General features: G+C 26.9%; 4 protein-coding genes across 11 annotated transcripts in view; 2 read left to right on the plus strand and 2 right to left on the minus strand.

Annotated features, from left to right (window-relative positions):
• Nucleotides 1–2,624, plus strand: part of LOC123261762 (SH3 and multiple ankyrin repeat domains protein 3) — a 116,258-nt gene extending 113,634 nt beyond the window's left edge. For all 8 annotated transcript variants that reach the window (XM_044723536.1, XM_044723541.1, XM_044723539.1 and 5 more), the window contains one exon: nucleotides 465–2,624. In XM_044723536.1, coding sequence (XP_044579471.1) covers nucleotides 465–1,609 — 1,145 coding nt within the window. In that variant the 3' untranslated portion in view covers nucleotides 1,610–2,624. The remainder of the gene's footprint in view (nucleotides 1–464) is intronic.
• Nucleotides 2,625–4,140: 1,516 nt separating this feature from the next.
• Nucleotides 4,141–7,266, minus strand: LOC123261763. Its single transcript, XM_044723545.1, has 5 exons — nucleotides 6,609–7,266; nucleotides 5,976–6,313; nucleotides 5,741–5,859; nucleotides 5,487–5,664; nucleotides 4,141–4,619 (listed from the first exon to the last, which is right to left on the minus strand). Exons 1-5 carry the CDS (start codon nucleotides 7,153–7,155, stop codon nucleotides 4,440–4,442), a joined length of 1,362 nt encoding a protein of 453 aa, XP_044579480.1. The 5' UTR covers nucleotides 7,156–7,266; the 3' UTR covers nucleotides 4,141–4,439.
• A 1,782-nt stretch (nucleotides 7,267–9,048) lies between these two features.
• LOC123261765 (pre-mRNA-splicing factor CWC25 homolog) lies at nucleotides 9,049–10,345 on the minus strand. Its single transcript, XM_044723547.1, has 2 exons — nucleotides 10,154–10,345; nucleotides 9,049–10,077 (listed from the first exon to the last, which is right to left on the minus strand). Exon 2 carries the CDS (start codon nucleotides 10,050–10,052, stop codon nucleotides 9,156–9,158), a length of 897 nt encoding a protein of 298 aa, XP_044579482.1. The 5' UTR covers nucleotides 10,053–10,077; nucleotides 10,154–10,345; the 3' UTR covers nucleotides 9,049–9,155.
• Nucleotides 10,346–11,281: 936 nt separating this feature from the next.
• On the plus strand, nucleotides 11,282–13,273 carry LOC123261764 (speckle-type POZ protein-like). The gene is made up of 2 exons (XM_044723546.1): nucleotides 11,282–12,391; nucleotides 12,468–13,273. Exon 1 carries the CDS (start codon nucleotides 11,354–11,356, stop codon nucleotides 12,356–12,358), a length of 1,005 nt encoding a protein of 334 aa, XP_044579481.1. The 5' UTR covers nucleotides 11,282–11,353; the 3' UTR covers nucleotides 12,359–12,391; nucleotides 12,468–13,273.
• The last annotated feature ends 1,581 nt before the right edge of the window (nucleotides 13,274–14,854 follow it).

Below are 14,854 nucleotides of genomic sequence, written 5' to 3' on the forward strand. Positions count from 1 at the left end.
TTTCAAATGCAGCCTAAATACTTATCATAATAAATTGACTATCGGTGAGAATGATATGAAACCTTGAAAAGGTACAAATTCAAATTAAGACCTTTGCAATGACACTTAATTTCACTTAAAAAAACCAATTTTATCATGTGACTATTCTGGACACAAATTTTTTTTATTCTCTTAATAATATAGGGTAAAAAAAACCCCCATTAGTGGCGGGGATCCCATTAATGACACTTTCTTTGATTTTGGTACTTATTTAATTAATGAAATCATTAATTTCTATTGTGAATATGTTATTTCTAATCTTTAAGACCTTTAGATCAAAATAATTTTTAATTTTTATTCCAAGTATAACATTTTTTCATTGAAAGAAAAAGTGCCACTAATAGGGCTTAGAGGTGCCACTAATGGGGTCTTTTACCTTAAATTAATATAAAATTAAATAAATATTTATACAATTAATATTACAGAGTTGGCAGCGGCTTCTGAGAGTAATTATGGAATAATGTCAAGCTTCCGACCGGCGAACAATGCAAAACTTTATGCATCTCCAGAAGATACCAAGACTGTTGGTTATCGATCACATAGTTTACCAGGGAATCCATCAAGAACGCATTTAAGAAAGTCACATAGTTTGCGTACGTCAAATAACGGAGGATTCAATTCTCAAAATGGACAGCAGATTGCAAACGGTGTAATTAATTCAAATAATAATGGCGCGTTGAATGCCAGTGGTTGTAATCAGTACGCTCAGCCGCTAAAAACAAATCGCAGTCATAGTATAGCTAGTACACGTGAGGCTAAGAAAAAAACAATTAGTACCAGTGCGTCGGCATCCAATTTGTCGGGTGTTGTGTCTGGTCCACCAATTCCCGAGCCAGACTACAGTTTGTCAGAGTCTGAAAATGAAGATGATGAGGAAGAAGAATTTGAAGTTGGTGAATCTGAAATAGCTAAAGAGCTTGAAAAGGCAGCGGCACGTGAAAAATTCGAATCGACGCGTGAAACTTCCGGTAACTCAAATGCTTCAGGTAGTAGTTCATCTGGAAGTAGTTCATTGCCACACTCATTTAGTGTTGAGGAAATACAAAAAGTTAGAACACAATTAAAGTCATCTAAAAGTCATCCAAATGAATTTTTATTGAGCCAACAAACACAACAGTTGGTTGAAGATGGTGATAACAGTTCAAGTGGTGTTAGTTCTGATCAAGATGTTCCAGTAGGACCACCCACTGGATTTGACGATACGACAAGAAATGATAGTAATAATCAATCTATTGTTAATGCTGAGAAAGAAAATAATCATAAGAGAATGAATTACAGCAGTGGTATGCTTACAAGACACGCTGTAAGTCTTGCCCAATTACCGCCGCCGATAGAAGCCGATGCTGAAGAACAAAATAATGATTTATTTGTACCACCACCTCCAGAATTTAATGCCGGTCCATCTGCTGGGCAACCCGATAATAGTGAACTTGTTTTTGCGCCACCGCCACAATTTTCCGATAATCGACAGCAGCAAACACAAAATCGTGTAAAAATAATCGGAGCAATACCTAAGGTCGTCGGGAACAATCAAGTTAAACCACCTTCTGGACGTTTACATAGTCAATAAATTTATTTAATTATATTATACTATATTATATTTATATTATTGATTATTGATTACCACTCTGATGAAATAAAATATCGAGTTTTATTATGAAGCAAAAATATCTAGTTGATGAGTGAAGATAAATTATTAAAAAAAAATTAATAAGTAAGTAGCAATAATCAATATCCAACCTACGGATAGAAATATAAATAAATTAATCAATGAAACTCTTGTTTAATTTAAATTTAGAGAAATAAATTGATTACATTCTGGCCTAAGAAAAACGAAACAAATGACCAGAAAATAATAATAAATGAAAAATTGGTAATATAAAATATAAAGTAACTGAATTATTTAAATTGTGATTAAGTCTAATGTGTAAATTAGATTATTAATGTGCAGTTTGTTATTCATGTTTCTATTCGATTAACAGTGTATGTTTAATACTTTTTCAAGCATCGATAGAAAAAAATCTTATGCGCTCGGTATAAAAAAAAGAATTATCTTAGAGCTAAGGATTCACAGACATCATTTATTATCCCAAGTAGTTGGATTCCGAATTAATAAAATAAATCACCAAATTTCGCTTTGATATATATACATATATGTCAACACATTATTATAATTTATGTAAATTTTTAATAAGTTAAAAATCTGTTTATTAAATGTAATAGAAAATTTTATTGTTAGATTGAAATTATTTCATCGAACTTTAACGACATGTGTCATCATCAATCATAAATATATATATATTAACAATAATAAAATAATTAAATACTTGACGTGAAGTACTGATTACAAGAAAGATTGATTGATTACCGATGATTGATACTGCTCAAAAGCCTAATTATAAAAACAGAAAAAATTAAAAATTAATCACAGTCATTAGAAGTTTTCTCTAGTTTTTAATAACACTAATTATTATGAGTATTATCGACGATTAGTGGTGCGATAATGAAGCGAGTGAAAAAAGTTGAAAAACAAAAAAATTACCATCTGATAAATTAACTACACAAACAAAAATGTAATTGATATAATGTAATTCATTCATACAAAACAAAACTCCTCATATTCAGCTTGTAAAATAGAACATGCTCTTAAATTCTTCAATTCTAATAGAGTATCTGTGAGAAATCGTGAGGTTTTAGAAATTTTTCTTCATTGATTTACTATAAAATATGGTGAAAAAGAAACTGAATGATGTAAAATTTTTTGGTAATTTTGTATTTTTAAATCAACATGCAACTTTTTTTTTATCGTACAATTTAAGTGCAATTTTTTTAAATGTATATATAGAAAATGTTTTTTGTAATTGTCTTCGAAGATATTCCGATGTAATAAATATATAAAATGATTACGATCGGAACTAACTGAAACCTCTCGGCTACTCAGTAATAAATATTGTATATATCAAGTAAGCATTATTATAATTAGGTTTTATTAATTATTAATATTATAATTATTATTAACTATCATTTAATCCACTAGTAATAAGCTGATTCGTCCTTATCAATAATCCTTTATATATTGCCTTTGCGACAAAAGATTAAAAAATTCGTTTATAAGACAAATAAATTCACTGTGCATAGAAACTCATTGTATTAAATCATAAAGGAGTTTTCAAATTTGAAATTAAAAAAAAAAAAAACATTCAACACAAATAAAAAATAACTTTGTTTTTTCACGCTTGGACCAAAACATTTAGTCTCATACATCACTAAAATTAAAATGCAATTATAATATATAATGTGATTGAAGTTATTTTTGCTCATTCAAATATTCATATGTTACTATTATTATTATTCTAATTATTTTAATAATTATGCAACTGCAAAAAATATAATAACATTCCTGCCAAAAGTAATATATAATAAAATTTATTAAAAAGTTGATATTTAAACATCGCGTATGACCGTGTGAAAAAATAAATAATAAAAAAAAACCCCGTTGAAGCTGACATTTTATATTATTTAAATTACATTGTAACTTACATATTCAAAATACATATTTTAAATATTTACATATAATTCTAAATATATTAATTGGCTGATTAATAACACAATTTATAAGTACTGCTTTTATTATTTGATAAAATTTAATATATATTATAAAATGTTTAACAAATATAAAATGATTGAACAATTGAAATAAATATCAATTGATAATCAAATAATGTCCATTAAATTAAATGAAAAAAAGAAATAAATTTGTTATTTAATTAAATAGATAAATTAATTATTTGTTAACATAAATAAATAATTTTAATAAATATGATCAGTGGATACGGGATATTTGGAGGTGATGAATTATTGGCAAATTCTTATTCGTCATCGCTACCCATAAAAGTATTTAATTATATGTAATAACAAAGTATATACCTGAAGTTATTCTATATATAAATATATATTAGTATGGTGAGAAAGTGTAAAAGTTATCGGTGTAAATAACCGATGAGCGTGACCTAATTGTATTGCGAATCGACTGAAACTTTAAACAAAAACTATAACAAAAATTCTAATTATTTTGTTAAATATTATTTTATTTTCCTTCTCTTGTTTTATACTATCACTACGTCCTATTGTTGATAATTATTATTTTTTACAGTCTTTTACTTTTATCTCACACAAAAAATTGTAATTCATCGGTAGTTAATAATTATACAATTGTCATTAAATATCCATTTAATGTTAGTATCTTTTGTATCACAAAAGTATCAAGTTATTGTACTGCGAATTACAAAGTACATACATTTTTCCGACGATCAAATAATAATCGTACATGTTCACTCGAGTTATTTATTTAATCAATTGCTGCGATCCTTTTCTAATAAAAATATACATATATATTTATTCTAATAATATTCACTATTGTGATATTTTTCCAGTGACTTAAGGTGAGTTAGAAGCATATCATTTGGTGGACCAAATGAAACTAAAAACCAGGCTACTACGACTATTCCATCTTTTGTTAATGTTATTGCTTTCCAATCTTCAAGTTCTTCATCACTGATAGTTGTTGTTGTTATATTTTCCTATTAAAATCATAAAATAAAAATCAATAATTCAATGCTACAATCGTGGACATTAATTTAAGTATGTTTTTAAGTTTACTGAAAAATAGCCATTTGTAAACTCGAACGTTTATAAACTATAAATTTGAAAATTAGTTGATAATGTCATTTGTAAAATTAGTCGCAAATAAAAAATGATATTAATGAAATTAGCGAAATGGAAATTCCACCAAGTATAAATTCAGTCATTTATATAAAATAGCGAAAAACAAAAATCTGTGGCTACGTGAATTTAGCCAATTCTTACTGCAGAAACTTATAAAATTAGCCGATTGTAAATTTTATGAATTTTAAAATTAGCCGTTTCTAAATCTCTGGTAATTCTTGAACGGATCGACGGATCAAAAAACGATTTGAGGCATCTAAAAGGACTTCCATGAATTTAGTTTTTTCTAAAAATTAGAGCAGATTCGACCGACCCATTCAAAAGTTATAAAAAGTTTAAAAACGACTAATTTTACAATTTGTAAAGTTTACAATCGGCTAATTTTATAAGTTTCTGCAGTTAAGAATTTGCTAAATTCACGTAGCCATAGATTTTTGTTTTTCGCTATTTTATAAATGACTGAATTTATATTTAGTGAAATTTTCATTTCGCTAATTTCATTAATATCATTTTTTATTTGCAACTAATTTTACAAATAACATTATCAACTGATTTCCAAATTTAGAGTTAATAAACTTTATAGTTTACAAACAGCTATTTTCCAGTAATATTAAAAACATACTTAAATTAATGACCACAATTGTACTTTCATAATATTCATTAGATATTGATTTTCAAGTTGGGAATTACTTGATATATTTAAATTAATAATATGAACTTACACTTATATAACTAGTCGTATTTTTAGTGTAGTTTAGTAAAACTAATTTATCATTAACTGACAAAGTGGCTTGATGTAAGCAAAATACTGCAATATATAGTGGTATTACTGTCATAGCTTTAGCATAATTGTTATATAATCCTCTAAAATGTTCTATATCAAAATGAGCCAAGTCAAATCTGTAAAAAAAAATTTTCTCATTACTTTTATACTTAGAAGAAGTTTTAATAAAATATCAATTAAAAGTTAGCTTACCTATCAAAAGCAGAAATAATGCACATTACAATGAAAAAAGAAAATAAATTAGTGTATATTTCAGCAATAATTGAATAATCTTCAATGGGTTTCTTCAGCGGTTTAAAATATGTTTGAATCTATAATATACAGGCGAAAAAAAATATAATAATAATTAATTATTAAAAGTAAATTATGATTGATTTCAAGAATTCAATATTGCAGTAAAAATAGTTTTATATAAGTTTTTACATACTAAAATAAAATGAATAAATGCCATTCCAGCAAGGAGACCTTGATAAATAAATCCAGCATTCTTCCAAGCCTTTTGCGCCAATATTGCAATTTTTATTGGATACATGGCAGTTTCACCTGTATCAGGACCTCGGCGACCTCGAGTAATACGTTCTGCAGGAATCTTAACGGCACTAAAACGATTTACACCTTGCACATAAATTGTATCTGTGCTCAACTGGGTTAAAGGCTTCGGCTCTTCATACTGTCTTCGCGGATTTTCTTCAGCTTGCCGTAAAATTTCTGTTATTGGTACTTCATTATCTTTTGTACCACCTCGTCCTTCTTTTTTCCCACCTTCTGTCAGAGCAATTACAAAGATATAGAATTTTTTTATTTTATATGTATAATAGTGCTTTTAATTTATTAAATGAAAATTAATTTAGCAGATATTTGATAATTTTAAGAAATTTTGTAACAAATAAATTATAGCAAAAAAAAAATAGAAAAAAAAAATGACATGTAAAAATTTAAAAATAATATTTCTGTACAAATTTATTTGTTAAAAAAAAAAATAATCAAATGACTGCTAACTTTAATGTCATTTTATTACTCAACATTCAGAAAACTTATAAAATAATAAAATAATTAATACCTTTGCCATTACGCGATTTTGTTGTTCTTAGACGCTTGGAATTTTTTCTTGCCGTCTGTACAGTGCGATGTCGTTTTACAGAAGCCCGATCCTCGTCAACGTCCTCTTCATTGTCATTCCGAGACGACGAAATACGTTTTTCTTCTCGTTGATTATGCAACCGCCTCTGTGATGTTTTTTTACGTCTTTTTTCTTGTTTAGATAGCACCTTACTACTTTGTTTGATTTTCCTTTTGTGAACATCATCATCGGAATTATTCTCGTCGGTTTCTTCTGAACTAGATGAGTCTCTTCTGTTATACTGTTCGTTGTTCGGAATCTTGTTAAAATTTTCCTCATTGTCAGAGTCATCATTCACAGTTTGATGATTTCTACTTACACTTAGATTACTGGAATTAAAATATCTCAGTTTAGATATATCACTTGCACTTTTTGAAGATTTTGAATTGTTATTTTCTGAAAAATAGTTATCCAAACTCGATGAATCTATTATTTCAGAAGTTTTATTTAAGCGTGATCGCTTCTGTGAATGTTTTTTGTGGTCCATTCACAGAGAAATATTGTTTTTTTAATGTCAATTTGTATCGAACTAACAATTACACATGGATATTCCTAGCAACGGACTGGACGTTTGTTTTGATATTAAGCGCCGTAGCAACCAGTCTACTACCATTTTTATCTATTTTATTAGGTAAAAAAAAATTGTTTTATAATTTTAATATAATTATATATGACTATCTAACTTTTACATTTATCATCAATAGTTAAAATTAATTAATAATATTAAATAAACATTTCAGAAAGATACAACATGGGAAATTGAAAATATTATTATTTTAAATAGGACAAAAACTAACTTTTGACGCCACCTAGCGTCTTAAACATTTGAAAGGTCAAATATTGTATAAAATTATCAACTCTATCAACTCACTATCTCTTGATGAAATGAATGAAATCTGATGGACGACTTATCATCGATACCAGGGCTTAAAAAAGTGTAAAGACTATTATGATATTAAAGATAGTAGTCACTTGACAATTTTTTAATTTTATCTAACAAAAAAATTTGTTCCGAAAAATTAGTTTAAAAAAATTGCATTTTTTAGTTTTTTAAATTTCTATATGTCAATTTTTTTAATAATTTTTTTCTTGTCATAATTTATTTGTTACAAAAATTTTTAAAATTATCAAATATCTGCTAAATTAATTTTTATAAGACCATTCGCTAAAAAAGGAAAATATATCATTTGTTGGCGAATATATGTGTTACATCTATAAAGACAAACAAAAAAATAAAAATTTTTAATAATATTAAATACATTTTTTAGTATAAAAAGTACTGAAATATGTTAATTTTGAACGTTAAGGTAGTACTGCCACAAAATTCATATTTCATCAAAATTATAAAAATTTATTTATCGAAAGATATATCACCAAAATTTTAGATTGATTCACTATACCGATTCTGAGTAATTAATTTTTGAAATTACTTCTTTTACACGTTAAGGTATGGAGAGCCGATAAAGTTAGTTAGGAATCTAGTTGCATCACTGGTGTGGTACCTGAAAAATGTGAAAAAAAGAAATGATGAAAATTAAGTTAGCTAACATCTAAAAATTTTCATAATTTTTTTTATTAAAAAAATTATTAAAAAAAAAAAATTTCATTTATAAAAAACTTTAAGTGCAATTAAAAAAAAATATTTTTTTGTTCCAATTTAAAAAATTGAAAAAAATTAAAAACCTCGGCTAACTTTAGTATTATAAAAAAATGACCCTGAAATAAATTTAAGTTGCTTCTTCTTATTAAAAAAATTATTACGAAAAATTAAAAAGACAAATTCCACATGTAAAAGATTTGAAAAACTATAAGTGCAATTTTTCAAAAATATTTTTAAACGTCTGCTGATTTCAGTATTATAAAAAAAAAAAAGAAATAAAGATAATGAAAATTTTTACCGAGCAGTTTCGAATGAAGACATCGAAATTGTTAAAATGATTATTGCTAAAGGTGTTGATATTAATTATAAAAATTTTTCACCGAAATTTTTTTTTTGTAAAAATTGAAAAAATAATTAAAAATTACTACGTTTGCTATGGGCTCACTAAAATATTTTGATTAATTTTATGTTTGATGACTCGAAATAACGTCTTTGTAATAATTTTTTGTTGGATTCATTTTATTATTTTCGAAACTTTTTAATTGAATACTTAATTTAATTTTAATAAATTCAAGTTACATTTTGAAGAAATTTTTTGTAAATTATTATTCTTATTTGGATTATTTGAATATAAGTAAAAAAGAAAAAAAAAACAAATTCATATTAAAAATCGGTTTATTAAATATCATAAATACATTTATCAAAATACACAATTCATTCAATTGTTATTTTATGTAAAAATAATTACATATTATATGACATAAAGAATAGTGAAATAGTTGATTGTAAAAATTAATCTATATACTGACAATCAAAATAAAAATTCAGTACAAATATTAATAATTTTAGAATTAATGTTAAAAATCCTTTTTGTAATTGTGTCCATATTATCGTCTGGCGAAATTCCTATCCATATTTCGGTTAGATCTTTGAATATTATTTACATTTGACTTGATTCTTGAGGCGACTGTTGCTTCTTCTGTTGCTTTAGCGAGTTGTTTTCTAATAAAATCAGGATTATAATCTTTTTCAGAAGTTTCTAATTTATCTTGTTCTCTGTAACGTTTGACATTATTTTTCCGTTCTTTCTCACGCCAAGATCCATTAGCCATCATTGCTTTTAAACGTTTTAATTTTTCTTTCTCCGAAAGCTTTATTTTTTTATGAGATTGACGGTGGTCCTTATCTTTAGCTGATCTATCCGAATCTTTATCACTTTTTGATGACCTACGTTGCGAAGATGATGAACTTGATTTATTCTTTACAAGTTCTTGTAATTTTTTCAGCTTTACTGGATTTTGTAAAAGTTTACTTCTTGATTCCATTTCTTTTTTTTTAATAGCAAACATTGGATCTTCTTGTAACTTTCTTGCCAAATCCACTTGTTCGTTTCCCGAAAAAGATCTTATTGATGGTGGTACACACTCATAGTCTACATGGTTACCAGGTAATTCATTACGTTCTGAATTTTTTTCCGCAGAAGCAATTTTTTCAAAATTTTTATCAATCTTTTTCCCTAATAAATATTCTTCACGATTGATAGAATTTTGTGGCTTCGTATACATCCAATCAAGTTTCTTATCGTCCTTTTTCTCAATAGTTCCTTGTTCCATTGCATACTTTTTTAAATCCTCTCTTTCACGTTCTAATTCTATGTCTCTTTTTAATTCCGCAATTTTTTTTTTCTCTTGATTGTCTTGTTGTTGGGCCTTCCAGACTTTTTCCATATTTTTCATCGTTGAGGGATGCCATGATTTTTTTAAATTAAGATCTCCACCTCCCATTTTTTTAACTCTCTTTATTTATTCAGTATCGAAAAAAAATAATAAACTGCTCACTAACCAAACTTAATATAACACAATTCCGATATCGAATGCTTACTTAAAATAAAATTTTACACTTTTAGAATAATTTTCTATCAAGACATGTAATATTTATAATTCAGTAATTTTCGTAAACAAATTCGTTCTCTTTTAAAGTTTTTACTTAACAATAACAATACTGCATATAACGTGTTTACATCGAAATATTACTATATACTCACATAAGTACTTATACTGTAACTGGCAATGTACTCACGTATTATGGAGACTCTACACACGTACAGTCTATAAACGTATTATTCTCAGCCCACATGCAGGCACTGACGCGCCATCTCTATTGTCATTCGTAATACGATAACAGAAGGGACATGGTTTTGAACCGGACGTCACGCTACAGGACTGTCAGAAGTTGAATTGACTTCACTCAACTCTGACTCACGATCTTTTAATGTATTTTTATTCGCAATTAATAAACTTCATTATGATTACTTAATTAGTATACAGTCATTGATTTGTAACAATTGAAAAAAAATTTTCGGGTCAGGTGGACTTATGTTCTATTTCTTTTAAGCAATTTAAAAAAAATTGACACCGAAGTTGACAGACATATTAGAAATTATTTAAAAGTTTTATAGCAATGAAATTATTATAAAAAAAATTGATGTTTGGATTTTTTTTATTGTAATTGATTTATTGTAAAAATTTAAAAAATTGACAGTTGTCAGCTAACTTCAGTATAATAAAAAAAAAATATGAAAAGTTAGCCGACATTTAAAAACTTTTAGAATTTTTTTTTCATTGAAAAAAATATCACATAAAAATAAAAAAAAAATTTCATTTGTAAAAAACTTGAAAAACTATAAGTGCATTTTTTAAAAAATATTTTTTAGTTTTAATTTAATAAATAAAAAAAAATTAAAAATGTCGGCTAACTTTAATGTCATTAAAAAAATTGTGTTCAAAGATATCGACCTTTTTCGATTAATCGATTTTAAAGTTGTAAATCGTGATATTCGTGATCTTGATTTGCCACCGTTCCACTTTATGAAGAATGAACCGAACACGCCGAAAACTTAATTGTGTAAGTTAACTAATTAAAAAATATAAAAAGTGTTAATAATTTTTTGTTATTGTTATCTAAGTTAATTATTTTATCGCTAAAAACTTTATTGACTTCGAGTAAAAAATAACAAAATTTGCATAATTAATTTAGCTGTAAAAAGAAAAAATTTATTTGGTGTTGTAATAAAAAAAAGATAAAAATGATTAGAGGTTGTACAACAAAAGATGAACATAACATTACTTATGAATGGGAGATAAAAAAATTTGATACTTACCTATCATATGTTAAATTCGGAATGAAAAGTATTGAGTCTACAAAATTTTCATCAGGATCACCGTTTAAAGATATATGGTGTCTTAAATCTGTCTTTAGAGATGGCACCGTAGAAATTGTTCTATGTTTATTAAGCAATCATTCACTACCAATTGAAACGAAATATTCATTTTTCATTTTGGATAATGAAAAAAAAAAAGTTTTTATGAAGAGCTACCATAGCCCATTGAGTACGGGTGAAGAAACATATTTGATTTTATCAAAAAAAAATTGGGAAAATAATGAAGATCGATATTTACCAAATAACATTTTGACAGTAGGTTTGGATCTTTCTGTATTTGATGAACCTATCACAATTTCTTCAGAATTTGAACTAAAAATTGCAAAGCGCCCGATGGCCCAAGATTATAAAGAATTTTACCTTGCGAAGATAGAAACTGATGTTACAATCAACGTGGGTGATGAAAAATTTCGGGCTCATAAATCTATTTTAATGGCACGAAGTTGCGTTCTCGCTGCAATGTTTAATAATGAAATGATCGAAAAAAAGGAAAATACCGTAACTATACCAGATATCGATCCTCAGATATTTGAAAAAATTCTAGAATTTATTTATACTGATCAAGTTAGTGATTTAGATGAAAATGCTGAGCTTCTATTAGAAGGCGCTGACAAATATCAGCTTCAATCACTCAAAGAAATGTGTGAAGAATCTCTTAGTAAAACTTTAACTTTTGAAAATGCGTTTAAGTTGTCTATTTTTGCTGATTTTCACAATGCCAATCACTTACTTAAATTTACTGATAATTTTATTCTCTTGAACGTCGACAAAGTTTTTAATACTTTAAATTTTGACCAGCTCGAAAAATCAAATTTATATTTGATTTTGAAATTGTTAAGAAAGCATCCATTTCCAATGGATAAAAATTAATTTCGTATTATTGGTACAATTTTCAAACAGCTTGTAAGTATTGTAGTTATTTTTATTTATAATTATAAAATTTTCAGATAAAATAGGTTACAATATTTAATTTTTTCAGATAAATGCACGGGTTGCGTTACAAAATATATTGGGACCATTCAAAAATGATTATTTACAAACACTCCACAATATACGAATAAAAACAACTTTAAGTTTAATTGATCTGAGAATATTTTTTTAGTACTTAATAAGTTTTATATTATTTTTCGCTTAAAAAAAATTAATGTCAATGTTAACAAATTGAAAAAAAAAAAAAAAAAAAAACTTAAATTCGAGTATAATTTAGGAGCTGCTGACGAATATCTTTTTTTCCCCTTCGGACGTAAAGCGTCAACTTTAGCCCCGCTGCGCGAAACGAAGTTGCCGCTTTACGCCTTCGCCGGGGAAAAAATAGTATACACTCCTCGGGAAGTAAATAAGAAAGCCTCAGATCACATGTTTGTTGACCTCGGCTTCGCCTCGGCCAACAATTACCTGTGATCTGAGACATTTCTTACTTTACTTCCCTAGGGGTGTAATATACTATTGGCGATGTTAAAACAAATGTATTAAAATTCAATCAGCAAATTTCACTCCATTAAATGCAGTTTAAAAGAGAAAAATTGTAAACTAACGTTCTTGAATTCATACTGATAAAAGTACAAATTTTTTTCTTTTTCATTTACAATACTTAATAATTTTATTGTTTTAATAATATATGTGAATTTTAATTTTTACAAATGGAGTTGACCACACACATTCGATGCAATCAATTTTCATAGCTATGTTTTTTATTTAATTAATAGAATCTTCTAGGTATCAATATTTCTATAGTTTCGCTATTACAATTCAAAAAATTTAATATAAATTTATAAAGAAAAAATTTTAATGAAACGATTTGCTATGCTTTAATATTTCTGTAATTCTTACTAGCTCAATCGGTTATTATCTGTATTTTTTTCTGATATTTTGTCAACATTGTAAGTAAGTTCGTTTATATAGTTTTAATGAAAGAAGTCAATTGAAAAATTTTGTATTTTTACAATAAAATTATATATTGAAGAAAAAAATAATTGAAAATACATGCAAATTTATTTAATCAATTGTATTCATTTTTTACGATAAAATTTATTCTATCGATAGTTAATTTCGTTATTCAGGTCAATTGCCGGTTATTACATGTACATACGTAATATATAAAAATTACATTAATTTTTAATTAAATTAATATAAAATGTACCTTTTGACCTTTTTATTTTTATTGCATAGCAGGTCATAAAATTTAATATTGTTATTTACGAAATTAATGTAATTATTACTTGATTCGCAAAACTCAGTCAATACAAACTAGAATAACAAAAGTTAATTCTCGAGCTTTTTAAAAAATTTTAAATGGAATAATATTCTTTTTTGTTTTCGATATTACGAGTAAATTCAACAGTAGTAAATTCATTTTTAACTACCCGCTAAGAAAATCGAAGATTTTCAAAAATCGGGAAGTTATTGTTTTCACCCCGTTTTACGAAAATCGAATTTTCATCGAATCTCGACGTTTCGAGGTCCTAGGAAGCTTCCCTGACTATTACCGCGATGGTGTCTGTATGTGTGTGTGTGTGTGTGTGTGGATGTATGTAAACCTCTTATAACTTTTGAACGGCTTGACCGATTTGATCACGGTTGGTGCCATTCGAAAGGGCTTGACCAAACTTAGATTTTGTATATACTTTGGAACGATTCGGACCAGTAGATTTTGAGAAATCGCAAAAAACTACAAAAAAAAAATTTTTCAAAAGTGGTTTTTTTGGAATAACTTTTAAACAGCTTTACCGATCAATTTCAAAAACTAATCAGCTCTTAACATAAAAAAACCACGTCGATCGCCGCCAGTCCGGTCAAAATCGGTTGATTCGTTCGTGAGTTATCGTTGACGAAAGAAAACCAAAAAAAGTATTTTTTCGGAATTACTCCGGTTTTCCACTCTGTCAATATAAACTTAAAGATTTTTCATGAAGCTTAAAAAACTGCGTCGAATGCCACCAACCGCGTGAAAATCGGTTCATTCATTCAAAAGTTATTGCGATTTAAAAATTAAAAAAATAGTGTTTTATCAAACTTCTATCAAACTTTTGAGCTCGAAGAGCTCAAAAGCATACAAAAGCTATTTTTTTGAGCTCGGAGAGCTCAAAATAATACACAAATTGTATTTATGAGCTCGAAGAGCTCTAAAAGTCATAAGTGCGATTTCAAGCGTTTAGGTATATAATTGGCGGGAAGTTGCAGGGATGGCCTTCAGGGTCAACCGTTTTCCTAATTTTTTTATTTCATTTTTGATAAGTTTAATTTCTACTTACATACATAATTGCATAATTAAATTAATTTTATAAATCAACTTATTTAAATCATATAAAATCTATTTATTTATAATTCACAACCTTATACTGGTTTAAAATATATTTAACAATAATA

The sequence above is a fragment of the Cotesia glomerata genome, linkage group LG3 (genome assembly GCF_020080835.1).
Source record: "Cotesia glomerata isolate CgM1 linkage group LG3, MPM_Cglom_v2.3, whole genome shotgun sequence".
NCBI classification, from domain to species: domain Eukaryota; kingdom Metazoa; phylum Arthropoda; class Insecta; order Hymenoptera; family Braconidae; genus Cotesia; species Cotesia glomerata.